The sequence below is a fragment of the Phodopus roborovskii genome, unplaced genomic scaffold (genome assembly GCF_943737965.1).
Source record: "Phodopus roborovskii unplaced genomic scaffold, PHOROB, whole genome shotgun sequence".
Classification (NCBI taxonomy): domain Eukaryota; kingdom Metazoa; phylum Chordata; class Mammalia; order Rodentia; family Cricetidae; genus Phodopus; species Phodopus roborovskii.
In genome coordinates this window covers 10401613-10427348 of record NW_026126434.1, presented here as the reverse complement: position 1 = coordinate 10427348, position 25736 = coordinate 10401613, and the positions used below count along the sequence as shown (strand labels likewise).

The following is a 25736-nucleotide window of genomic DNA, read 5'->3' as shown; positions in this document are numbered from 1 at the left end:
ACATAGTGAGTTTCAGGCCAACCTGAGCTACAAAGTGAGACCCTGTCTAAAACAAACAGAAAAACCCCACCAACAATATGTCAATTGAGAACTTTACTTCCTGTAATAATTAAAATTGGTTCAAGCTTGATTAGATAGCAATTGGTATGTATAATAAGGTTCTATTTTATAAATCAAACAAACAAAAGCTAAATTTGCTCTGTGGTGATCACTTAGTATATATGAGTTTGATCCTCAGAACTTATACACAGGCGTGCATACTCACACAGAGACATTTGAATATACACCACAGAATAAGAACTAAAATGGAGCCATGTGGTGGTAGCGCAAGCCTTTAATCCCAGCACCCGGGAGGCAGAGTTCCAGGACAGTAAAGCTACACAGAGAAACTCTGTCACAATAAAACAAACAAACAAACAAACAAAAAGCCTAATATGGACAAATCTCAGCACTTCCAAGGCAGAGGCAGGCATTGCCTACAAAGTTAGTTCCAGGACAGCTAGAGATACTATACAGAGAAACCTTGACTGGGGGAGGGGGACGGGAGAGAAAGAGTGTAGTTCTTTTGTTAACCCTTAACCGAAGCATTGGTTGGTTGCTTGGTCTTTGGAGTTAGGATATCATAGTAGTTGCCCTTGCTCAAGCCTGTGGCAGTTGACACTCATGCCTCAGCTTCCTATGCTGGGATTATGAACCTCCATACTTAGAGTCTGGGATGTGTGTGTACTGGTATATACTGGTAAGTGAGGAGAACAGGAGACAACCTCAGGTATTATTCCTTGTATGCCATCTATTGTTTTGTTTGTCTTATTTGAGACAGAATCTCTTACTGCCTTGGAACTCACATTGCAGGCTAAACTTGAGGTCAGTCAGTGTGAGCAGGAGTAGCTTCCTTCTCTCCAGATTATAAACAATCACCATCATGCCTAGTATTTTTTCTTTTCCGGTTTATTTTGGGAATGGAGCTGTTTCTTTACTAGTATAATACCTGAGTTTACAGTCACTTTTACTCTTTATTATAGACAGTAACAAGTCTTAATGTGATGTTGCTTTTGTTCAATAGCCAGCTGTTGCATTGCCCACAAGCCTTAGCCTGTCTACTCCTCAGCCTGCGGCACAGATTACTGTATCATACCCAACACCCAGGTCCAGTCAACAGCAAACTCAACCTCAGAAACAGCGTGTTTTCACAGGAGTGGTGACAAAGCTACATGATACATTTGGATTTGTGGATGAAGATGTATTCTTCCAGCTTGGGTAAAAACTTCATTAGATGTTGATAGATGATATATGTAGTAACACTTTCTCAATCATGGAAAAAATATAGTGTATAATTTTATTTTTAAATCATTATGTTTGTATATTTATTTATACTTAAGCTGTTTTTCATTTTTTTTCTTAGTTTTTAATTTTTAATATTTTTTGATTTTCGAGATAGGGTTTCTCTGTATTGCTTTGGAACCTATCCTGGAACTAGCTCTGTAGACCAGGCTGGACTCAAACTCAAAAGATCTTCCTGCCTCTGCCTCCTGAGTGCTGGGATTAAAGGCGTGTGCTTACATTTATTTATTTATGTCTGCTGGGTGTAGGGTTATACACTGTGGCTGTTAGAAGTAGGGAGTTGGTTCTCTCCTGTCATCACGTGGGTTCCAGGGATCAGGCTCAGTCCTCAAGCTTGGTAATACATGCTAATTGATGTCTTTTTAATTCTTATGTATGTATGTATGTAAATTCTTATTTTATATATTGATCCCAGTTCCCTCTCCCTCCAATACCCCCCGGATCCCTCCCTCCCATTCCTCCCGCACTCCACAAGGAGTGTGATGCCTTAAAGGATGAATCATCAAAATCTGTCAAGTCAATTGAGTAGGGTCTAGACCCTCTTTTTAATTCTTTATAAATCTGTTGTTAATTAGGTGGCATCTCTAGTAACATTCACATCCAGGCTAAGAATAAAATTAGAGATTGAGGCATGAATCTTGAATCCCAGCACTTGAATGGCAGAGGCAGGTGGATCTCTGATTTCCAGCATGATCTACAGAGTAAGTTCCAGAACAACTGGGACTTTACAGAAAGACCTCTTTGCCTCTAAAACAAACAAACAGATAAAATAAAATGGAGGTTGAAACAAATCAATAAATAAAGTAAGATGGAGGTTGAAATAGCTTTTTAAAATCTAATCTTGTTCTTTTTATTATTATTATTAAAGATTTATTTATATTGTGCATATAGTATTCTGTCTGCATGTATGCTTTCAGACCAGAAGAGGGCACCAGATCTCATCACAGATGGTTGTGAGCCACTATGTGGTTGCTGGGAATTGAACTCTATAAGAGGAGCCAATGCTCTTAACCACTGAGCCATCTCTCCAGCCCCTCTTGTTCTTTTCTTTTCTTTTTTTTTTTTTTTTACATGTTTAATATTGACTAAAATTTTCTCAATTGTATGTGTGTGTCTATTTGTGTATGAGCACATACATGCTTTGAAGGAAAGGTACACTCACCTGGGCATGTATGTATGTAGGCCAGAGGTTGGCTTTTTGTACTTTTTTTAAAATATATAATTTATTTATATTTATTGTAAGTGCATTGGTTTGAAGGTGTCAGATCCTCCTAGAACTGCAGTTATAGACAGTTGTGAGCTGCCATGTGGGTGCTGGGAATTGAATACAGTACTCTTAACCACTGAACCATCTCTCCAGCCCTGGCTTTATTATTCTTTATTGCCCTTCATCATATCTTTATTTTACTATAAGGTCTCTCACTTCACTTGGAACTTGACCATATCTGCTAGACTTGCTGGCCTTCAAGCCCCAGGCATCTGTCACTGTCTTCCCAATCCTGTGGTTATGGATGTGTGCCACCATGCCTAGCTTTCATGTGGATTCTTGGGATTCAGACTTTAGTCCTCATCTTGTACAGAAAACATTTTACCCAGTGAGTCATCTCCCATGCCCCTAAAAATTAGGGTGGTGGTTGTTTTGAGGTAGGATGTCCTTGTGTAGCTGTAGCTGGTTTGGAATTCATTGTTGGACTGGACTCACAGTGAATTTACAGAGACCCATCTACCCTTCCTTCTGAGGGTTGAGATTAAAGATGTTTGCAACCATGTCTGGCCAAAGAATGTTAAGGTTTTTTTTTTTTGTTTGTTTGTTTGTTTGGGTTTTTTTGGTGGTAGTTTTGTTTGGTTGGTGTTTTGATACAAGGTGAACTCTGTAGCCTTGGAGGACCTAGAACTTGCAGTGTATACCAGGCTGGCCTTGAACTCTTAGATATCCACACTTGCCTCTGCTTTCTGGGTGCTAGGATTAAAGGTGTGTACCACGCTGTCTGTCAAACATTTTCAATTAAAAAAGACAAAACAAAACAATTCCTTGCCCTTCTCCCCAAAAATTGTATCAAGATTTTATTTATTTATTTATTTTGGTCTTGATTTGTTTTTGAGACAGTTTTTCTGTGTAGGTTTGGGATCTGTCCTGGAACTCACTTTGTAGATCAGGTTAGCTTCGAACTCACAAAGATCTGCCTGCCTCTTTCCTGAGTTCTAGGATTAACGACATGTAACACTAATCCTTGACCTACCTTATTCCTTTGAAACAGGGTTTATCACTGAACCTGTAGCTAGGTTAGTGGCCAGGAAAACTTGGTGATCCTGTTTCTGTTTCTCAGGTTGCAGGCTTGTGGAACTCTGCCTGGTTTCTCATGGGTTCTGCTGATTTGAACACAGGTCCTTAGGTTTGCATAGCAAGGACTATTGCCCCATTAGCCATCTTACCTTAGGTAACTTTAGGTGACTTTAATGCACTGCTTTAGAAGTAAGTGCTATGTTAGGGAAACTAATTACTGTTCAAGATTTTTGTGTTGTTGGGCCTCCTTTTTTCCTATGATCGCTCTAAAATCTTACCCTCGGGATATTATAGTGACAGTTTTATACATAGAGGAGTATTGAGAAAACAGAAGGACAAATTGTTCCAGTACTTGAAACTTTCTTATTTTAGATACAGTGGAAGGTGAAATGTAATCAGGTTATAAATGAGTCTAGTACACTCAACATTCCTGCAAGAGATAATTAATTCTTCAGTTCCCAACATCCATGTCAGGTGGCCCATGGTTGCCTGTACCTCCAGTTTTGGGGGAGGGAATTTGATACCTTCTAACTATTGGGGTACCAGTTCATCTAAGCACATCCATAGGAGACCCATAATAGGTAATTAAAAATGAAAATAAATCTTTTATGGCTGTGGAGATGAGATGACTCAGTAGTTCAAAGTACTTGTTATTCTTGCAGAAGAATAATGTCTGGTTCCCATGACCTGCACTGTGCCAGCCACTTGTAATTCTAGTTCCAGGGATCAGACACCCTCTTCTGAGCTCCATGGGCCCTGGCATGCACATGATGTGCATTTTTTTAAAATGGTTTATTTTTATTTCACGTGTATTGGAATTTTGCCTATATGAGAGTGTTGGGAGTCCCTGAAACTGGAGTTATAAACAATTGTGAGCTACCATGTGGATGCAGGAAATTGAACCTGGGTCCCCTGGAAGAGTAGCCAGTGCTCTTGACCAGTAAGCCATCTTTCCAGGCCTGTGGGCTACATTTTTATGTGCATCAAAACATTTATACAATTAAATATAAAAACATCTTTAAAAGAGTATACTATCCAGACTTCCATTTTAGTTGTAACATACTTTAAAATCACTGTAGCCTTTGAAAGGCATTGTTAGTCAGATCTTTGTGAAGCTTGGTGTACATAGTGAGTAATAGGCATGCCAAGGCTCCATAAGAAATCCTGTCTCCTAAAGAAGTAAAACAAACAAATACATAAATCTTCTTTTTCTTCAATTGCATATTGTATATAAATCAGTTTGGGAGTATTTATAATTACCTTGTTTTTTCCAGTGCTGTTAAAGGGAAAACCCCCCAAGTTGGTGATAGAGTATTGGTTGAAGCAACTTATAATCCCAATATGCCTTTTAAATGGAATGCACAAAGGATTCAAACACTACCAAATCAGGTACATAACTATTGAGTTTGGTACTATAGAAATTTGATACTTGACTTTGCTGATTTATAATGTCATTTCTTTATAAAGACATTGTCTATTTATTAATTTTTGTTTGTTTTTAGAATCAGTCCCAAACTCAACCTTTACTGAAGACTCCTACTGCTGTTATTCAACCCATTGTGCCACAGACAACATTTGGTGTTCAGGCACAGCCCCAACCCCAGTCATTACTGCAGGCCCAGATTTCAGCTGCTTCTATTACACCACTATTGCAGACTCAACCACAGCCCTTGTTACAGCAGCCACAGCAGAAAGGTATTAAATGTATTATCGCTTCTTGTTTCTAATGAATGTATAGGGATGGTTTACATGCTGCTAAATACAAAGATATTATGGACTTTGAGAAAACATGGAAGGAAACTTAAGTATCATGAACAGAACTTTTTCTACCTTTTTTTTTTTTTTTTTTTTTTTTTTTTTCTTGATTGTTTAAGACAGGGTTTCTCTTGTATCCCTGGCTGTCCTGGAACTTGCTTTTTAGACCAGACCAGCCTTGAACTCAGATTATCCTGCCTCTGCCTACCAAGTGATGGGATTAAAGGTATGCTACAGTTTGCTTTTTGTTGCTATGATAAAGCACCATCTAAACCAACTTAAGGAGGGAAAAGATAATTGGTTTACAAGTTATGGTCCATCATGAAGGGCAGTCAGTGCAGGAGTTGAGGCAGGAATTGAAGCAGGGCTGTGGAGGAGTGTGCCACTTACTGACTTGCCCTCTGAGGCTTGCTTACCCTGTGTTCCTAGACCTCCCAGTACCAACTGCCTAGTGGTTGTACCACCCACAGTGTGCTGGGCCCTCCTCCAATCAATCATTAGTCTAGACAGTGCCTCACAGACTTGCCTACAGTGTAGTCTGATGGAGACAGCCTCTCAGTTGAGGTTCCTTCTCCCCAGGTGATTATAGCTGGTTAAAGGTTGATAATAAAGCTAACCAGCACAATATGAAAGGTGATTGATTGATTGATTGATTGATTGATTGATTGATTGATTGATTGATTGATGTTTGGGGCAAATACACATAAATTAGACACTATTGCCTGAACCTAAGTGTGACACATTATTCTCTTATGTTCTCCTCCCACTGCCCTCTCTGGGGTCTCCCTCCACCTCTAGAGGGTTCCCTTCTCTCATTAGTCTTTGTTGTCTCCTACTGCATGTATTTTATTGTCTTATCTTCACGATAGATCCCTTGCTCTCCTTGCTCTCTTTTACAGTTTTGTTATCTACAATATAAAAATATACACAGGCATTTATTTAAATTGAGTTTCTGCATATGAGAAGAAACATACAGTGTTGTTTTGAGTGCTCATTTTCTATGGAAGTATGATTTCTGATTGTATCCATTTTATTACAGATACCAGGATTTCATTTTCTTTATGCATTGCATTGTATATATGTATATGAAACTACATTTTCTATGTTTGCCTGTTGATGAACTTCATTTCTTATCTCTTGTGAATAATATAACTATAAACATGGGTGTGTAAGGATCTCTGTAGAATATTGACATATAGTAGATGGGGTTTCTCTGTAGCTTTGGAGCCTGTCCTGGAACTTGATCAGTAGACCAGGCTGGCCTTCAATTCAGAGATATGCCTGCCTCTGTCTCCATAGTGTTGGGTTTAAAGGTGTGTGCCACCACTATGTGGCTGACATACAGTCTTTTAGTATGTATATGTATACTGTGTAGATGTAAACGTGTCCAGTAGTGCAGGTGAGATCAGAGAACAACTTTGCAGAAGAGCTTTCTTGTACCTTTTTTTTCTAGGTATAGAACTCAGGGTTGTATGGCAAGATGTTCCCCCACCCCATTTCCTGAGTCGTCTTATTATCCCTATGATACTCCTTTTTTTGTTTGTTTGTTTGTTTGGTTGGTTGGTTGGTTGGGGTTTGTTTGTTTGTTTGTTTTTTGACACAGGGATTCTCTCTGTAGCTTTGGAGCCTGTCCTGGAATTCACTCTGTAGACAGGCAGGCCTTGAACTCACAGAGATCCTCCTGTCTCTGCTTCCCAAATGTTGGGATTAAAGGCATGTACCACTACCACTCTGCTATATCATAGTTTTGATTGTTATTTACATTTTGTTTTTTAAGGAAGGGTTTCTTATAGCATAGGTTTGCTAAATTCACTGTGTATCCAAGCATCATTTTGAACCACTGATCCTTCTGCCTCTATTTATCAAATCCTGGGATTATTTGTTTATTTTGGTTTTCATCATGACATCTTTTGGAATGCTCACTTTTTGGATTTTTTAAAAATTACTTGTAATTTTCTTTTTTATCCTTGCTCCTTTGTCATAGCATCTGAAGGGTAGGTAAGTCCAAAATTCTTTGCAAGGAATTGGTTATGGTTGATGCTTTGTCACTCACTCATGCTGTATCATTTTTCATTTCAGTTATCCCAGTATTACTGATACTGGGTTTGATTTCTTGCAGGTGTCAGTAGCCATAGATATCTCTGATTTAATAGGATCCTTTTCTCTCTGCAAATGAATAATCTCCAAGTTGGTATTTTAATATTATCTGGTTATCTTATTCTATAGTATTCATTGATTTAGTGTATATCTAGATCAGGTGTTGACAAACCATAGTCCATGATTTTTACCCCATAATGTGAGTAATTCTGATACTGAACAAATTTGAAAGGAAAATTGTCCCCCCATTCTTTCTTGTTTGTTTGTTTGTTTGTTTGTTTGTTTGTTTTGAGACAGGGTTTCTCTGTGTATCCCTGGCTGTCCTATAACTAACCCTACAGACCAGGTTGATTTATTGTCCTATGTGGGAAAATAGATAACTATGTTATTTTATAAAGTAAATTTTTAGTTTTCTGTAACAGGGAGAAATCACCAAATACCTCTTCCTTTACTTAGAAATAACTTTGGACTGGAGAGATGGCTCTTGTAGAGGACTAGATTCAATTCCCAGTACCCACATGGCAGCTCACAACTATCTGTTACTCAAGTCCCAGTGAATCTGGCATCTTGGTATATGCAGGCAAAACATCAGTGTACATAAAAGAAAATTAACCATTTTTATAAGTAGAAATAATTATATATTTTGTTGATTTGGGAAACAGACAACTTACTTTGTTACCTTTTTCTTACTCAGCCTTGTGATGTATTTTGAGCTTTGATTATTTTTTTTGTGTTTTCTTCTGTATCTTTTGAAGCTGGCTTATTGCAGCCTCCTGTTCGTATAGTGTCACAACCCCAACCAGCACGGAGATTAGATCCACCATCAAGATTTTCAGGAAGGAATGACAGAGGGGATCAAGTACCTAATAGAAAAGATGACCGAAGGTATGTTTGAAAATCACATTGTGGGCTGGAGAAACAGTTTAAAGGTAAGAGCACTGTCTGCTCTTCCGGACCAGGGTTGGTTCCTAGCATCCATGTGGTGGCAGCCCTGGGGCTTCCCATTCTCCCTTCTGCCTTTCTTAGGCATGCATGTGGTACACACACATACATGCAGACAAAACATAAAATAAAAATAAATTATAAGTTGCTATTAGTTCAAAGGCTGAAGCCATCTGGACTATATAGAGAATACCAAGCCAGCCTGGTCTTTATAACAATACTCTCAAAAATTAACAAATAAAGGAAAGAAAAAAGAAATTAAAAGAACTATTTGTTTCTGCCTTGGCTGCTTAGAACTTCTGGATCCACTTGCCTCTGCCTTCTGAGTGCTGGGATTAAAGGTGTACACTGCCACACTTGGCAAGAGCTATTTCATAATATCAATAAGTATTAGTGATTTTATTTTTACTACACTTATTTAATTTGTGCCTGTTCCCATGCCATGGTATATGTATGAAGGTCAGAGTAAAACTTGAAGCAGTCTGTTCTCTTCTTTTACCATGTGGGATCTGGGAATGAAACTCTGGTCCTCAGGCCTGATATCAGAGCCTGCACCTGCTGAGCCATCCTGTTGGCCATGGAGTGATTTTAGACATCCTTGCTTTAAGTCGTGAAAGGGACAGAGAAAGACGCAGATCCAGAGAAAGATCACCTCAGAGGAAACGTTCCCGGGAAAGGTCACCCAGGAGAGAAAGAGAGCGATCCCCTCGAAGAGTCCGCCGTGTTGTTCCACGATACACAGTGCAGTTTTCAAAATTTTCTTTAGATTGGTAAGTTTTCCCTTCTGTTTTTTGTTTGTTTGCTTGCTTAGTTTTATTATTAACATAGTTTTGTATAGTTTGGTATAGAGTATAATTGTGAGTATGTTTTTCTTATAAAATTTATTTAGTAACATGAGGCTCTAGGTTCAGTTCCAATATCAAAATCAACCAACCAAGCTTCTAGAGAACATTTCTTTGTAATGAAATTTTCCTTTAAGGTTAGAATCAGGATTTACTGTTAACTTTTATTTTGAAAATAAGAAGCAATAATAAAATTGTTAAACCAGGTGTTTCAGCTGTTTTGTTTGTTTTTTGAGACAGGGTTTCTCGTAGTTTTGGCTGTCCTGGAACTCACTCTGTAGACCATGCTGGCCTAGATAGCACTCACACATATCTGCCTGCCTCTGCCTCCTGAGCACTGGGATTAAAGGTGTGCACTATCACCATCTGGATAAACCAGTTCTTTTAAGAATAACTGTGGCAAGATACTGTAATGTAGAAACATTAACCTATTATATACATATACAAACTTGGTGTCTTTTACATGCTTCTGTCTTTATTGGATTAACCTTTACTTAGACTCTGAAATCAGAAGGAGATTACTAAATATCTCAGCTTCACCCACAAAATCTCATTAACTTACAGAATTATTATGAAATTGATTTAAATAGCTATAGCACTTAGCCTAATATATAACAGTTACAAATCCTCTGTCATTCATGGTGGTAGTGAGCACCTAGATCATAGGATAACAGGTGGAAAAATAGATGGATGTGGTGGCACACATCTTTAATAACATCACTTGGGAGGCGGAGAGGGGTGTATCTCTGTGAGTTGGAGACTAGCCGAGTCTACTTATCAAGTTCTGGAACAGCTTCGACCACATAGAGATGCTGTCTTAGAAATCAAGCTGGATGTTGGAGCACACCTTTAATCCCAACACTCGGGAGGCAGATGCAGGCAGATCTTTGTGAATTGAAGGCCAGCCTGGTCTACTGAGTGAGATCCAGGACAGCAAGAGCTACAAAAAAAACCCTGTCTTCTAATACAAAACAGCCCTAGATTGACAGTAAACTTAGAAAAATAGTATTTAAAAGCTCTTTAGCATTGTTACAAGTAACTATGTCTGTTTCTGTGACCTGAGGCTATTTCTACCTTTCAAAAAAGGATAACATGAATATTCGTGATACTAGCCTATTAAATCTTAAAATTTCTGTATATTATGTTCTAGATTAAGAAACTAGTATTTGTTATTTAATGCCCTTGTGACATGTTATATAGTTGTAGTCAAATCAAGTAATCTTAGGTTATAATAGTGTTTTTCATCATTATTTACTCTTAAGTAGTTGCCATATTTCAGAAAAACCCAAAGGGAACCAAAAACATTTCCCAGGAGCCTCCAAAATATTGGTAAATGGAGAACTTTTTTTAGTTTTTTGTTTGTTTTTGTTTTTTTGAGACAGGGTTTCTCTGTAGCTTTGAAGCCTATCCTGGAACTAGCTCTGTAAACCAGGCTAGCCTCAAACTCAAGAGATCCGCCTGCCTCTATCTCCCAAGTGCTGGGACTAAAGGCATGCGCCACCAACGCCTGACAAGAAACATTTTATTCTATCTGTTGTCAATATTCAATGTTTTTCTTTGAAAACTTGTAGACTGAAATTTCTGTCCTGCCTAGTACCGTAGTCATTTAGTTCCAAATAAACACACAGAGGCTTACATATATTATAAACTGTTTGGCCTATGGCTCAGGCTTCTTAATGGCTAGCTCTCTTAATTTTTAACCCATTTCTATTAACCTATGTATTTCCACATGGTCTTGGCTTACTGAAGAATGGCTGTGTGTCCTATCTTCCAAATAGCTCCATTTTGTCTCCCTCTTGACTCGCTTCCTCTTCCCACCCTTTTCCTAGTCTGGTAGCCCCACCTATATTTCCTGTCTGACTACATCCTGCCTGTCCATTGTACAAAATACTGATCGGCCAATAAGAGAAACATATTTACAGCATACCGAAGGACGTCTCTCATCACTTGGTGATAGAATATGAAATACAGTAGCCATCTAGTTCTTTACAAGTTAGACTTTCACAATTTAATTTTACCACCTTTGTATAAATATCCAGAACATTAAATGAACCAATTGCAAAAAAGTTTTAAATTTCTTCTGAATTTGTAGAAGTCAAAATTTCTTTACACAAATGTGGTTAGGAAGTAATGTGAAGGGAAATGAATTGTTTGTACTTAATCTCTCTGTTCCATTATAGATGTTACCCCTTTGGGGTAAAATATGACTTGTTAATTTTAATGTTGGAAATTTTGGATTCAATCTCTTAAAAATAAAAGTGAAGAAAATAGGCTTAAGAAAAAAGTCTCAGAGGTTAAGAGTTTGATGTCCAGCTCCGCTTCTGCAGGTCACAACCACCTGTGCACATAGCCAACAGGCTAAACCTAGCACATAGTTAAGTGATAATAAAACAAAGTTGCAAATGATACTGAAGGGGCTGGAGAAATGCCTCAGTAGTTAAGAGCATTTGATGCTCTTTCAGAGAAAGTACACTCAGTTCTCAGCATCCACATGGAGTTGCTCATAACTCCTTTCCAAGAGGTCCTACACCCTTTTCTGGTACCCAAGTACACATAAGATTAAGTAAATCTTAAAAACAAACCCTTTTCACATTTCTGTTATCCTGACAGTGGCGTCAGGATAACAGAAATGTGGAAACTGGAGTGTTGCTGTAGCAGCAGCATCAGTGGTTTATCTGTACATAGCCACTTTTCCTGTTTTGGTGTTTACAGCACATGGACCTTTTGGGTGTTATACAAGTATTTTACTACTGAGCTACCTCCACAGACTATCTGTATTTTTTATTTTAGACTTCAAATAAAGACAACTTTTTATATATTGTATTTCTTTTTTTTTTTTAAGAGTCATGTCTTTATATCAAATAAAGACAATTTTACATATAGATAGATTAGTTGGTATTTCATAGTCTATTTGCAGTTTGTTGATGTCTTTGCCTGTTTTTTATTTTTATTTCTTCTCCTTTAGATTTCTTGAAGCAGGGTCTTATTGTACAAAACTGGCTGCCCTGAAACTTGCTTTGTAGGTCCATTGTCCTCAAACATTAAATGATACTCATGCTTTTTGCCACCCAAATTCTGCTATTACAGGCCTGTGGCACCATGCTTGCCTGTCTATTTTAATTCATTGTGTTTTTAGGAGACACTGATCCTTTGACTAGATTAACTTATCTTTGAGTTTCTCTTTCTGCCTGCCAGCCTGCTAAAGAAAATGAAGTTATTTAAAATATTGTCAGAAGGCTGGAGAGATGATGACTCAGTGTTTTAAGAATTCTGGCTGTTCTTCTAGAGGACCCAAATTTGATTCCTGATACATAGATGATACCTGTCTTAGTTATTTTTTTATTGGTGCGAAGAGACATCATGACAAGGAAACTTATAAAAGGCAGCATTTAATTTGGGGCTTATGGTTCCAGAGGGTAGTAGATTCCCCGACCATCATGGCAAGATAGCATGGCAGCAGGCAGGCAGGCAGGCATGGCTCAGCTCTATAAAAGCAGCTTATTTCTAAGCAAAGGCAGAAATAGAGATAACTGGGAATGGCATAGACTTTTGGAACCTCAAAGCCTACCCCAGTAAAACACCTTCTCAAATAAGACCACACTTTCTAATCTGTCCCAAACAGCCCCACCAACTGCAGACCAAGCATTCAAATATGTAAGCCAACAACTATTCAGTTCCAGGGTATCTGATGCCGCCTTCTGACCTCCTCTGGTATCAGTTATTCAGCTGGTGCACAAGCAACACACACACACTTTTTTTAAAAGCCATTGTCACATACAAATGGTCAGGAATGTATCCCCTCTTTGCATAGTGATCTGGCACAGATGTCTTAAGGGTATGGAGATACGAATGATTAGAGCTAATTTGGATTTTTATTTCATGTGAATTTACCCTGAACTTTTAGGCTTCTACCTGTCTCTGGAGTGCTAGGATTAAAGATGTGTGCCATCACACCTTAAATTTTTCAATTTAAGTATGTTTAATCTAAGCACTTACTATAGAACAAAAATTGTATATTTTGCTGGATGTTGGTGGCGCACACCTTTAATCCCAACACTCAAATGCAGAAGCAGGTGGATCTCTGTGAGTTTGAGGCCAGCCTGGTTTACAAAGTCCAGGACAGGCTCCAAAGCTACACAGAGAAACCCTGTCTCAAAAAACAAAAAACATCATGTTTTTCTACCTATCACAGATGTGACTGATTGGCATTCAAATATTAACTTGGTGCCCCTCATCACTTCTTAGTATATATTTTTGTATGAATTGTAATTTGTTTTTTCAAGTGTACATACTTCCAACTGAGGGGTAACTCCTTTTGTTCAGATAATCTCTAGAATTGGAGATGTAGTTATTTCATTTTATTTTTTATTGTTATCTTACATATCGTAGATGTAGTAGTTATTTTAAAGGGTATTCTCTAAGGAATTATAAACTGCACACAAAAAATATCGAAGACAGTAACATTTAGATATTATTTATCCACCAGTGTACTATGTCGATTTGAATCTGTGCATTTTTACTTTGTAAAATTTTGTATAGCTTCTATTCATTATCTATGTCTATTTTCCAGTCCTAGTTGTGACATGATGGAACTAAGGCGCCGTTACCAGAATTTATATATTCCTAGTGACTTTTTTGATGCTCAGTTTACATGGGTGGATGCTTTCCCTTTGTCAAGACCGTTTCAACTGGGAAATTACTGCAATTTTTATGTGATGCACAGAGAAGTCGAGTCCTTAGAAAAAAATGTGGCTGTTCTTGATCCACCTGATGCTGACCACTTGTACAGTGCAAAGGTTTGTATTCCACTGTGATGCACAATTTGAATCTCATAGCTTATGGTGTTATCCTTTATTTATTTATTATTTTGGTTTTTCGAGACAGAGTCTCTCTGGTTTTGGAGGTTGTCGTGGAACTAGCTCTTGTAGACCAGGATGGTCTCGAACTCTCAGAGATCAGCCAGCCTCTGCCTCCTGAGTGCTGGGATTAAAGGCGTGTGCCACCACGGTGTTATCCTTTAAAATCTGGTTGTTAGATAGCCAACCCAAACTCTGATTTTCTCTGCCTGATTGTGTCTTTAACTATTTTAAAATGTTATTTCAACCCCAGTCTTAATTCTTAAGTTATAAAACAATGGCTATTGTTGTCATTTTAAACTTAAAAAATGTGAGCCACTTGATCTTGAGTGCCATGTGACTTCCTATAGACCCAGATAAAACTTTATGTTGGATAAATTTGTTAAAGACTAGTCTTCAGGCTATTGCTTAGTCAGTTTGCTTCTGTTTTAAAAGATTGACCTGAAAAATCCCTTCTTGAAAATGCAAGTTTGATAAGGCATCGAATACCACTTTTTTTTTCTGTAGCATTTTATTTTCCATTTTTAGGAAAAAAAAATATCTTACATGTAAATTCAATCAGTAGTACTCATTTTTTTTACATTACTTTAGACTTTTGACAGGATTGAATTATTTGACTATAATAGGTAATGCTGATGGCTAGCCCTAGTATGGAGGATTTGTATCATAAGTCATGTGCTCTTGCTGAAGACCCACAAGAACTTCGTGATGGATTTCAGCATCCTGCTAGACTGGTTAAGGTAAAATGAAATGTTTATTTTGATTTTAGTTGTGTATTTGTTTATCTTAATTCTTTGCATAAAATTGAAAACAAGCACATTTTAAATCTTGTTACTTTAATAATATTAAATCTATTTTCATATAGTTTAGATTTTTTTGTTTAGCATGTGGCTTTATTTCTGCTTTTAGTTCGGCTGTGCATTTGATGCTTTATACTTGTAGCCTAGTAAAATCTCTTGGATGCCCTTAAAGTTTGTATTTAAGCATAGCTGTGTTTTTAAAAAGAATTCTTATCTGATGAAATATTTAGAGGATGAGTTATGATGTTTAAGTCCTATTCCATTGCTGAAATGCAGTGTGGAACATGATGAACTGAACTCTTCCTTGCCTGGCAGATACCAGAGGTAGTAATAATGATATTGGGAAGGTTTGTGCCTTTCCTTTCTGAGAATCTATTTATAATTTGATAGGCTATGTTATATATGTAAATGATTCTTTGTTTTGAATTAGTTTCTAGTGGGCATGAAAGGCAAGGATGAAGCCATGGCCATTGGAGGCCATTGGTCTCCTTCGTTGGATGGACCAAACCCAGAAAAAGACCCCTCTGTGTTGATTAAGACTGCCATTCGTTGTTGTAAGGCTCTGACAGGCATTGATCTAAGTGTATGCACACAATGGTAAGTACCAATTCATTTCTTGATTATTTTTAGGAATGTTCTTCTGGTAGTTTATGTAGCTGTTCTTGTCAATCAGCCTTTCCCCTTTCCTTATTTATCAACACTGGTCATGCAGGTAAACTCAAAGGAAAATCCCCATTTGTAGCAAAAGTTTATTTGGTGCCAAAAATGTTTTTGGGAAGGGGCATTAAGAACTAATCAAAATATACTGAAAATTTAAATGTTTCATTATGCTGTACTTTGGAAATTGGATGAATGTTGAAAAAAACTTTTCATTTCATATATAGCTGGAGAAGATCGTCCAGAGAGAACTTCATTCCATTATAATTCCTTTGTTATAAAGTGATGTAGTTGCTGATTATTTTTGTTCAGCCATATTTTCTCTTGAGGCTTATTTGTCTTGTTTATTTTAGAATATTTCTTACAATTTAATTGAGAATATTCTTTTTTTAGCACATGAAATCTGAACAGCTTTCCAGCTTCTTCAGGTATTCTCTAAAAGATGGGTAGCTCTGTAATCAAATCAGAAAATTCTTTGTGGAAATGTATTCTTTTAACCAATAAGCTATTATACAAATGTACCAAAAGAGGAACTATGGCTTCTATAATTTTTTTTTTTCTTTAGACCAACCTCAAGTTCTTGCAGCAAAATTTCTTTACTTGATGTGCTACAAGTGAACTAGGGTCTTTAAAATGTATTGTAGAATTTTTTTTCCAACATGCTTCTTCCCTTGCAACAGGTACCGTTTTGCAGAGATTCGCTACCATCGCCCTGAGGAGACCCACAAGGGGCGTACAGTTCCAGCTCATGTGGAGACAGTGGTTTTATTTTTCCCGGATGTTTGGCATTGCCTTCCCACCCGCTCAGAGTGGGAAACCCTCTCCCGAGGATACAAGCAGCAGCTGGTCGAGAAGCTTCAGGGTGAACGCAAGAAGGCTGATGGAGAACAGGCACTGAACGCTAATCCCTTTTTCTATTTCCGCTTCTCACAGGCACAGGAACACAGGCACAAATGCACACCACACACTACATAACAGACACACATGGAGGAACATAACTGGTAACAGCGACTGGTAGTCCAGCTTTCAGCAGTATAGTTGTATTTTCTTTTATTGTAAAAATCTGTCTATTATGCTAACTTAAACGTAAGAGTACTGAGACCTCAAAGAAAAACTTGTGCTTCTATTGCACAGAATTTTGTTTTTATCATAGGTCTATTTGCTGGAATCTGGGACCAGTTGTTGAGCAAGATTCAGTATTAAGCCATTTTAAACATTTTGCCATTTTCTCAAATTTTAAAAAATTTTCTCTTTCACGGTCATCAGTTCTAGTCATGGATATTTGAAATTGGACAACCACAAGTCTGAGACATTTGAAATTTCAGGCTATGTGGCAACGTCTTGGGTACATTTCAAAGGTCTGACTAAATCAGTCTTTGGGTGGCTTGAAAATTGGGGTAAGATCACACACTGTGTGGTTAATGGAGACCGGCAGTGTCTGTGTATCCCTGATATCCTTTGTGTTGTAATTTATCACCCTTTTGTGTTTCACAGATCTGGCTTTGATTGGCTGATGTCTTTGTGATCAGTTAAAAGTGGTAGAATGTATGTATGTGGACTTGCCTAAATAATAACTTTAGGAGAAGACAATCTGAAACATTGTGACCTTGCACAGATCAGCAACAGACTTTTAAAGAATAAATGACTTACAGTTGAAGGTTTCAGAATAGTAATTTTGTTCTCAACTTTGTATGTTAGGATGAAGAAGAGAAGGATGATGGTGAAGTTAAAGAAATTTCCACTCCTACGCATTGGTCTAAACTTGATCCAAAGGCAATGAAGGTAATGGAAAATGTATACATATGTATACACACACACAATAGCAATGAGGAAGGATGTTTTAGAATTTTTAATTTCTGAACAGAAATTAGTAAATTTGTTGAGACTGAGAGAATTGTTTCAATCATCCTGGGTGTGGTGGCTCATATCCATTATCTCAGATTTGGGAGGTAACAACAGGAGGATTGCCATTCATTTCAGGGGAGTGACTTTTAGGATAGCCCCCTGTCTAGAGGGGTAGAGGATGGGGCATTGTGGCACATACACCTTTAATCCCAGCAAAAACAGGCAGATCTGAGTTTAAGGTCAGTAGAACTACAGGGCTACACAGAGCAACCTTGTCTCAAAAACTAAAACAGATAAATAAAGTAAAGGGTATGGGGCATTCAAAATGAAGCCCTTTGGTTTTCTGTACTACGGTGTGTTGTGCTTGTAGACATAAATTAAAGAGGCTGTATGTATGGTTCAGTTATGTAGCATCTGCCAGTGCTTCCGGTGTAATACCTATGTTGATAGCACTGTTTTCTGGTTTGGGAATGACTAGGGATTGCAGGATTTGTATGCCTAAATAACCTAAATTTAAGGAGAATAGGAGAGGAAAAAGGTAAATCTGATTAGGTGGTAATGCACTCGGAAGCAGAAGCAGGCGGATATCTGAGCAACAGCCCTGGCTGTCCTGGAACTCACTCTGTAGACCATACTACCCTCAAACTCACAGAGATCCTGTCTGCCTCTGTCTCCCAAGTGCTGGGATTAAAGGCATGAGCCATTACACCAGGTGGTGAATCTGATTTTTTTTTTTTAAAGAATTTCAAAGTTAAATGTAGTTAAGTTTGCTACTAAACTGGAAAAGAAAGTAACAACTTCAAAAATCTTTGATTAAGGCAGCTGTGCTAGTGTTTCTGTGCAGTAGATCTGGACTAGTTATCATGTGGTTCTGTATCCGTGGTCCTTTAAATTGATCAGATCAGACTGATCATTCTTGCTTATTTGTGTAGCAGATGCATTTTTGAGACAGGGTCACCCTATGGACTGTACTTGCTGAGGAGACAAGGCTAGCCTCAAACTCAGAGAAATTGATTTGCCTTTCTTTGCGTTTGAGTTCTGGGATTAAAGATATATGTCAGGACACCTCATTGTTTGGATTTTTTTTTTTTTTTTTTCATTTGAGGAGGTGACATTAGCTTGCTATAACACATGTGTGGAGGTCAGAGGATAACGTGAGGGAGTTGCTTTGTCAAGGATCAAACCTGGATCATCAGGCCCTTTGGCAAGTATTTTTACCCATTGAACTGTCTTGCCAGGACATTTTGTAAAAATTGGTCAATTTTCTTATTTTTAGCATAGGGTTCTCATGTAACCTAAGCTGTTCTTGAACTTGCTATATGGCTAATGATGGTCTTGAACTTCTGATCCTACACTTTGACCTCCCAAGTGCTATAGTTATATAGGTGTGCCACCAACACCACACCCAACAGTTTATGTATGTGTGTACCAGGCATGTATGTATATGCCTGGTACCTGCAGCATCAGAAGAGGGTGTTAGAACTCCTGAAACTAGAATTACAGATGGTTGTGAGTTGTCATGTGGGTCCTCTACAAGACCAGTAAGTGCTCTTGACTGCTGAGCCAGCTCTTCCAATTCATTTTTGAGATGAGGTCTCACTATGTTGCTGAGTCTGTGTTAAACATTTTGGGCTCAAATGAACCTTCTATTTCAGCCTCATGCATATTTTGGTCTACAGATATGCACTATCATATTTAACTAATGAATCTTTTATATTTTTGATTGTTTTTACTATAGCCCTAGCTGGCCTCAAACTCAAAGAGTTTTGCCTACCTCTGCCTCTAGAGTGCTAAGATTAATGATGCATACCCTTGTACCTGACTTGAATCTATGACATTTTTTATTTTAAAATATGTGCCAGATAGTGGTGGCATATGGATTTAATGCCAGCAGAAGTGGATGGGTCTCTTGAGCTTGAGGTTAGTGTGGTCCAAAGAGAGAATTCCAGGCCACCCAGGGCTATACAGAGAAACCCTATCTTGATAAACCAAAAGAATAAAATACATAACTAAGCATGGGGGTTATTTGCACTCCTAGCAAGTACTTGGGCTGAGCCTGGAGAATTATAAGTTTGAAGGCAACCTGTTGTGTATAGCTAGACACTGTCTCAAAATAACAACAACAACAAAAAACCAATTCAACTTGTATTTCTTTTGATTATTAATAACAAGTACTTTTTTCCAATTACAATAAAAAATAGACTCATGTCTATCCAATATAACCTAGTAAAATTCATAGGTAGGAACCAGTGAAATATCTCAGGAAATAATAGCTCTTGTCACTAAAGCGAGTCACCTCCCAGCATTTGTCCTCTGACCACTATTCATAAACAATAGCACACTCCTCAAAATAATTCATTGTATTAAAATGTTTGCATTTGTTTCCTTCTACTTTCTTACTGGTTACAAGGATTTTGATAATTGTTTGGTTATATGTTAATGTAAAGAGTATATCTTATTCTTTTTCAGTTAGCACTAGTTTTCCCGGTGTAATTTTTATTTGTTTTTGTCTTTCAAACAGGTTTTCTCTGTGTAGCCCTGGCTGTTTTGTAATTCACTCTGTAGACTAGGCTAGCATAGAACTCAGAGACCCACCTGTCTCTGTCTTGAGAGTGCTGGCATTAAAAGCATGAGCCACTATCCCCAGCCCCAGTGTAATTATTTTTAAGCATTACATTCTGTTAAGAATAAATTCTTTATTTTGTTAAAATACTTATTCTTGCCAGGCAGTGGGATTCTTGGCATGTGCCACCTTACCTGTTTTAAAATATTTTTAAGCAACTTAAATTGTTTACAGTGTTCAAGAGATGTCTAAGTACTTAAGAGTGGGTATTACGTTTTTAGAGCTCTAGAGTTCAATTACCAGCATTCACATGGGGCAGCCCACAAACACTTGTAACTCCAGGTCCAGGTTGATCTCACAAGCACTCATGTGCACAGATGTACACACATACCTGTAATTATGTTTTTGGTTGTGAGCCTAGCCTTTAATGGCTAAGCCATCTCTCCAGCCCATACCTGTAATTAAAAATAAAACAAAGCCAGGTAGTGGTGGCACATACCTTCAGTCCAGCACTTATGAGGCATATACAAATGGATCTCTGTGAATTTGAGGCCAGCCTAGTATACAAAGCCGGTTCCAGGTCAGTCAGGGCTGTCAGAGAAACTGTTTTGAAAAACAAACAACAAAAAAGGGGGCTGGAGAGATGGTTCAGTGGATAAGAGCAATGGTTACTCTTCCAGGGGACCCAGCACACACATGGCAGCTCACACCTGTTTATAGCTCCAGTTCCAGAGGATCTGGCACAGAGATACATACAGGCAAAACACCTATGTTCATAAAATACATATATCTTTAAAAAAGAAAAGAAGTCTCTGCCTCCCAGCACTTGGGAGGCAGAGACAGGTGGATCTCTGTGAGTTTGAGACCAGTATGGTTTACAGAGCTAGTTCCACGACAGGCTTCAAAGCAATACAGAGAAACTTTGCCACAAAAAAACAAAAACAAAAAACAAACAAACAAAAAAAGAAAAGAAAAGAAAAATGAAAAATAAATCTTTAAAACAAAACATTCTAGAGGTAGGCTTGGTGATAATCTTGGGAAGTGAAAACAGGAAGATCTGGTGTTTAAGCCTGCCTCTGCTACATAAACAATTTTGACCAGTCTGGGCTATGTGAAACTAACTCAGTAAAATAGAAGGGTCAGGGTAATGGCTCAGTGGGTGAAAGTGCTGCTGTACAGGCCATCACAAGTAGAGGTTGATTCCAGGGAAATGACAGAAACCATAGACCCTGTATCAGCATGGTAAATGGCAGGAACTGACTACTGGAGGCTGTCTTCTTACCATCACAAGTGCCATAGCAAGTGTGCCTTTGTATACACACTCAAAAGCACATGTTTTAAATTATTTTTCAAAAATATTCTGTAATTTGCATTTTCAAAAAACACTGTATGGTCAGTGTCTCTTCCCCTAATTATGGCTTTTTGAAACAGTGTCTGACTATAGGTAGCTCTGGATTGCCTAAAACTTCCTATATAGACCACATTAGTCTTAAATTTGCAACTTTCAAGAATCAGACAAAAGATAATTTGTTTTTTTATATCATACTTTTTTCTTCTGTGTTTTTATGCTCCATATATTTAGGTAAATGATCTCCGAAAAGAATTAGAAAGTCGAGCTCTTAGTTCCAAAGGACTAAAATCCCAGTTAATAGCTCGCTTGACAAAACAGCTTAAAGTAGAAGAACAAAAAGAAGAGCAGAAGGAATTAGAGAAGTCTGAGAAGGAAGAGGAAGATGAGGATGATAGGAAGTCTGAGGATGATAAAGAGGTATGTAGTCCATATTTGCATACTGTGATGTTATTAATATTGTCTAGGAGCTTTTGGAACATGTAACAAGTTGTGTTTGTCTGTAGTTTTGAGTTATAATTTAAATGCAGTAAAATACAACATTTTTCTTTTTCTTTTTTTTAAAGACTGTCTTGCTTTGCAAGCTCAGTCTGGTCCGAACTAAGTACTCAGTACTCATGAGGTAGATCTTAAAATTGAGATCAATGTGGGCGATGGTGAGACTTTTCCTTATCAAAAGGGGGTGGGCTGGTTGGATGGCTCAGTAGTTAAAAGCTGTTGCTGTGCCAGAATACAACCTGGGTTCAGGTCCTAGTACCAACATGATGGTTCCCTAACTCTAGTTCCAGGGAATCCTGCTGCATCTTGTATGGCTTCAGTCTGTGGAGCCCTGGCTAGTGGTGGCAAGGGAATGAAGAAAGGACAGACATCCATCTAAATGAAACTGAAATCACATGGGATTTTCGAAACAGTACCACTGCAACTTGGAAACTTACCATGTTATTAAAGTACAGCACACAGGCAGAATTTGTCTGGTCTAGGTATAAGATCTTTATAGGGAGCAGTCTTAGGCTATAAATACCCAGAAGGAGTTAACTGCCAATGCTAGTCTTTGCACATATCCATAAACACTTATACACAGACTTAAAGTAAACTTTGCCACCCCTCTTAAGTATGGTCTATTTTACCATGGACTAATTAATCTTAGAATCCTTGGCAGGCCTTGCTCATGTCAAAATATACAAAACCAGCCCTTCTGCGACTCCTTATGGGATCTAGTGCCCTCTTCTTACCTCAGAGGGCACTAAGCATATAGTTAACATAGGTAGATACAGACCAAATACTTGTACACATAAAGTAAAAAGAAAGATGAAAGAGGAATATAGAGCACACTCCAAAGCCACAGAGAAATCCTGAGAGAGAGAGCACAAAAAGTTATAAAGTAGCCTGCCAGGGTTTTGGTTTTTTTTTTTTTTTTTTTTTTTTAAAAAAAGTCATGTAGTTAATGAAATTCAAAAGAATTGTAGATGCTGTCTTAGAGTAAAGAAGTTTAGTGAGATATGACAAAAAATATTGTTTTCTTTTTGGTTGAGAGGGTGTCACTAAATAGTTTAGACTGGCCTAGAGCTCATTGTGAAGCCCTACTGACCTCGATCCTGTGACTGCCTTTGTTCTTGAGAACTAAGATTACAGACATGTTCCTGGCTAAGAAATGTTTTAAAGTTTGATGAGCTTGGCATGTAGATCCATGGAAAAGTACTAGTCTAATGTGCCTAAGGCTTTAAATTAAATCTCCATCACTGGGGAAAGAAGAAAGAGTTCTGGGAGTAGTTGAGGAAATGTGCTTATTGAAATGATGACATTGATATTATTGAAGGTAAGGTAATACGGTTCAGTCAGTAAAACATGGACCTGAGTTCAGATCGCCAGTGCACTTGTAAAAGCCAGGTCTGGTGGTACATGTGCCTATAACCATGGAACTGCCATTAGTAGTGCATCCGGGAGGCTCTTCCAAACTCCTTGCTAACCAGTGTAGCCAGTTGGATAGCTCTGGGTTCAGTGAGACTCTATCTTCAAAACTTGGTGGAAAGCTATAGAGGAAAGCAACTTAATATTGACCCTGGTTAGCCTCCACGTGTATTTGTGCGTACATGCACATTGACTACATAATGCAAGCACTATTGAAGCAAATTTTTTTTTTTATTTGATGATAATGTTTGTAATTATATAGTGTTTACCAAACCTAGCTCTCTTCAAGTTCACTCCATGGGAATAAAAACTATATCTAATCCGGGACAGATCTCTTTGAGTTCAAGGCCTCCCTGGTCTACACGTTCAAGGACAGGCTCCAAAGCTACAGAGAAACCCTTTCTCGAGAAAACAAAACCAAAGAAAACAAATCTGTAAGAGACAAGTGTTGGGGGATAAAGACTTTTCTCTGTTTCCAACAAGTAGAAAAGATGGAGTTCTGTTTACAGGTCAGCTTCTCAGCCCCATTGGGGTTAGTTGATTGCAGATAGGTCAAAAAAGGGAGGAGGAAAATTCACGTCTTCTTCCCTAAAAATAGGAAGAGATCTACCAGGAACTTGGATGCTATTCTTCAATCCTTTCATGATGTCATTTTTATGGTCATAGTTGTTAGTAGGTATCTTTAGCTTTAAAGCTATGAGAGGCAGACTAGACAAGTGTAGGTCACATTAACTTTGTATTCTACTTTTGGGCTTACCTTCTCTCAAATGATAACATTTCTTTATGCAGAGCTGAGTGCAGCAGAACTCACAGGCATACTGAAGGCAGAGATGCTACCTGGGCTTTCCCGTCCTATCCAAACAGCTTGCAAAACTAGACAGTGGCCTCACAGTCTTTTTTTTTTTTTTTCTCCCTAAGGTTTATTTATTTAATTTATATTTTGCATGAAAAGTGTTGCATATACGTAAATAGTGTCCATAGAGTTCAGAAAAGGACACTGGGTCTCTTGGAACTGAAGTTATAGATGGTTGTGAGCCACCATGTCAGTGGTAGGAAAAAGAAAACCTGAGTCCTCTTCAAGAGCAACAAATGCTCTTAACCACTGAGCCATCTATCTCTCTAGCCCAAAGTCTTTTTTTTTTTTTTTTTTTTTTTTTAAAGCATGTTTGTATAAGTCAAGAAATTTCACAACTTGGTTCTCTTTCACTTTGGGTTTAGGGGTAAGAGGTGGGCAGGAGACACTTACTTAGGTATTTAGGTTTCATAGCAAGTACTATTCTCCATGGTTCTCTCACTGAAGTCTTAAAAGTAGCATAGATGGAAGCTGGGCATGGTGGTGGCGCTCACTTTTAATCACAGCACTTGGGAGGTAGAGGTAGGTGGATTTCTGAGGCCAGATTGGTCTACAAAGAGAGTTCCAGGACAGCCAGGGCGGTCACACAGAGAAACCATGTCTCACAAAACCAAACAAAAAGAAAAGTAACATGTTGGTGGTGGCAAGGAACTTTAATCCCAGCACTAGAGAGGCAATTGTAGGTGGATCTTTGCGTTCCAAGGCCAATCTTAACTAGATAGTGAGTTCTCAACCAGCCAGAGTTATACAGAGGGACCCTGTCTCAAACAAACAGAAAAATTCATTTGTGTTTGTTTATTCTATGTGGGGTTAAACATGCCACTGGACTTGCCCAGAGGTCAGAGAACAATTGGTGGAGTTCATTTTCTTCTTCTTCTACCCTGTGAGTCTGGGGAATCAAACTTAGGCTATCAGACTGATACCCCACCCCACCCAATTTTAGTTGACTTTTTGAGAGGTGTTACTGATGTGACTCTGGCTGTCCTGGAAGTCGCTATGTAACCAGCTTGTCCTTATGGTCCTACTCTTGTCTTCTCTGACTTTTTCTGTGCTGGGATCATAAGCATAGTTACTTAGTCATTTTTTGTTTGTTTTTCGAGATTGGATCTCTCTGTTTAGCCCTGGCTATTCTAGAACTAACTCTGTATGTAGGCCAGAGCCTGCCTATGCCTCTTGGGTTCTGGGATGAAAGGTGTACACCACCATGCCCACTAGCATTGCTTTTTTATTTTAATAACTAAGCTAAAAGCAAGTAAAGCTAGAGGATTTGTTAGATTCTTCCTCAGTAACACCAAGTGTGGGAGGTTGGTGTGAAGGGAACTGAACTCTGCTGTGGCAGACCGTCCATTATGCCTAATGATCCTGGGAACTTCTTGAGGACATTTATTGTGATGCATCTTTGTGACAGCAGGGCTTTAGTCCTTTCAGTTTATGTTACTCCTTTATAGCAGGATAGAGTGTATTGTGTCCATAACCTCTCTCAGGAACAGACTGTTTCATCAGGAAGTCTTGATATCCTTTAATGAAGTTATTTCCAGAAGCCAGATATGTTCATTGACACTTGCTGCTAAGCTTGACAACAGCAATTCAGTCGTTAGGACTTGTGGTGGAAGGAGAGAAACAACTACCTGTCCCCTGACCTATA

General features: G+C 38.2%; 1 protein-coding gene and 1 non-coding gene across 3 annotated transcripts in view; both read left to right on the top strand.

Moving 5' to 3' along the window:
* The window catches only part of Ccar1 (cell division cycle and apoptosis regulator 1), a 47044-nt gene that overhangs the window by 7911 nt on the left and 13397 nt on the right, over positions 1-25736 (top strand). The window contains exons 6-16 of one of the 2 annotated variants that reach the window (XM_051186795.1): positions 1064-1257; positions 4900-5014; positions 5128-5320; positions 8233-8362; positions 9028-9189; positions 13832-14057; positions 14744-14857; positions 15348-15514; positions 16255-16465; positions 17273-17356; positions 21565-21750. In XM_051186795.1, coding sequence (XP_051042752.1) covers positions 1064-1257; positions 4900-5014; positions 5128-5320; positions 8233-8362; positions 9028-9189; positions 13832-14057; positions 14744-14857; positions 15348-15514; positions 16255-16465; positions 17273-17356; positions 21565-21750 — 1782 coding nt within the window. The remainder of the gene's footprint in view (positions 1-1063; positions 1258-4899; positions 5015-5127; positions 5321-8232; positions 8363-9027; positions 9190-13831; positions 14058-14743; positions 14858-15347; positions 15515-16254; positions 16466-17272; positions 17357-21564; positions 21751-25736) is intronic. The other variant, XM_051186796.1, reaches the window with a different exon arrangement.
* Positions 15153-15217, top strand: LOC127224444 (small nucleolar RNA SNORD98). The gene has a single exon (XR_007834720.1). It is a non-coding gene; the product is annotated as a small nucleolar RNA SNORD98 (small nucleolar RNA).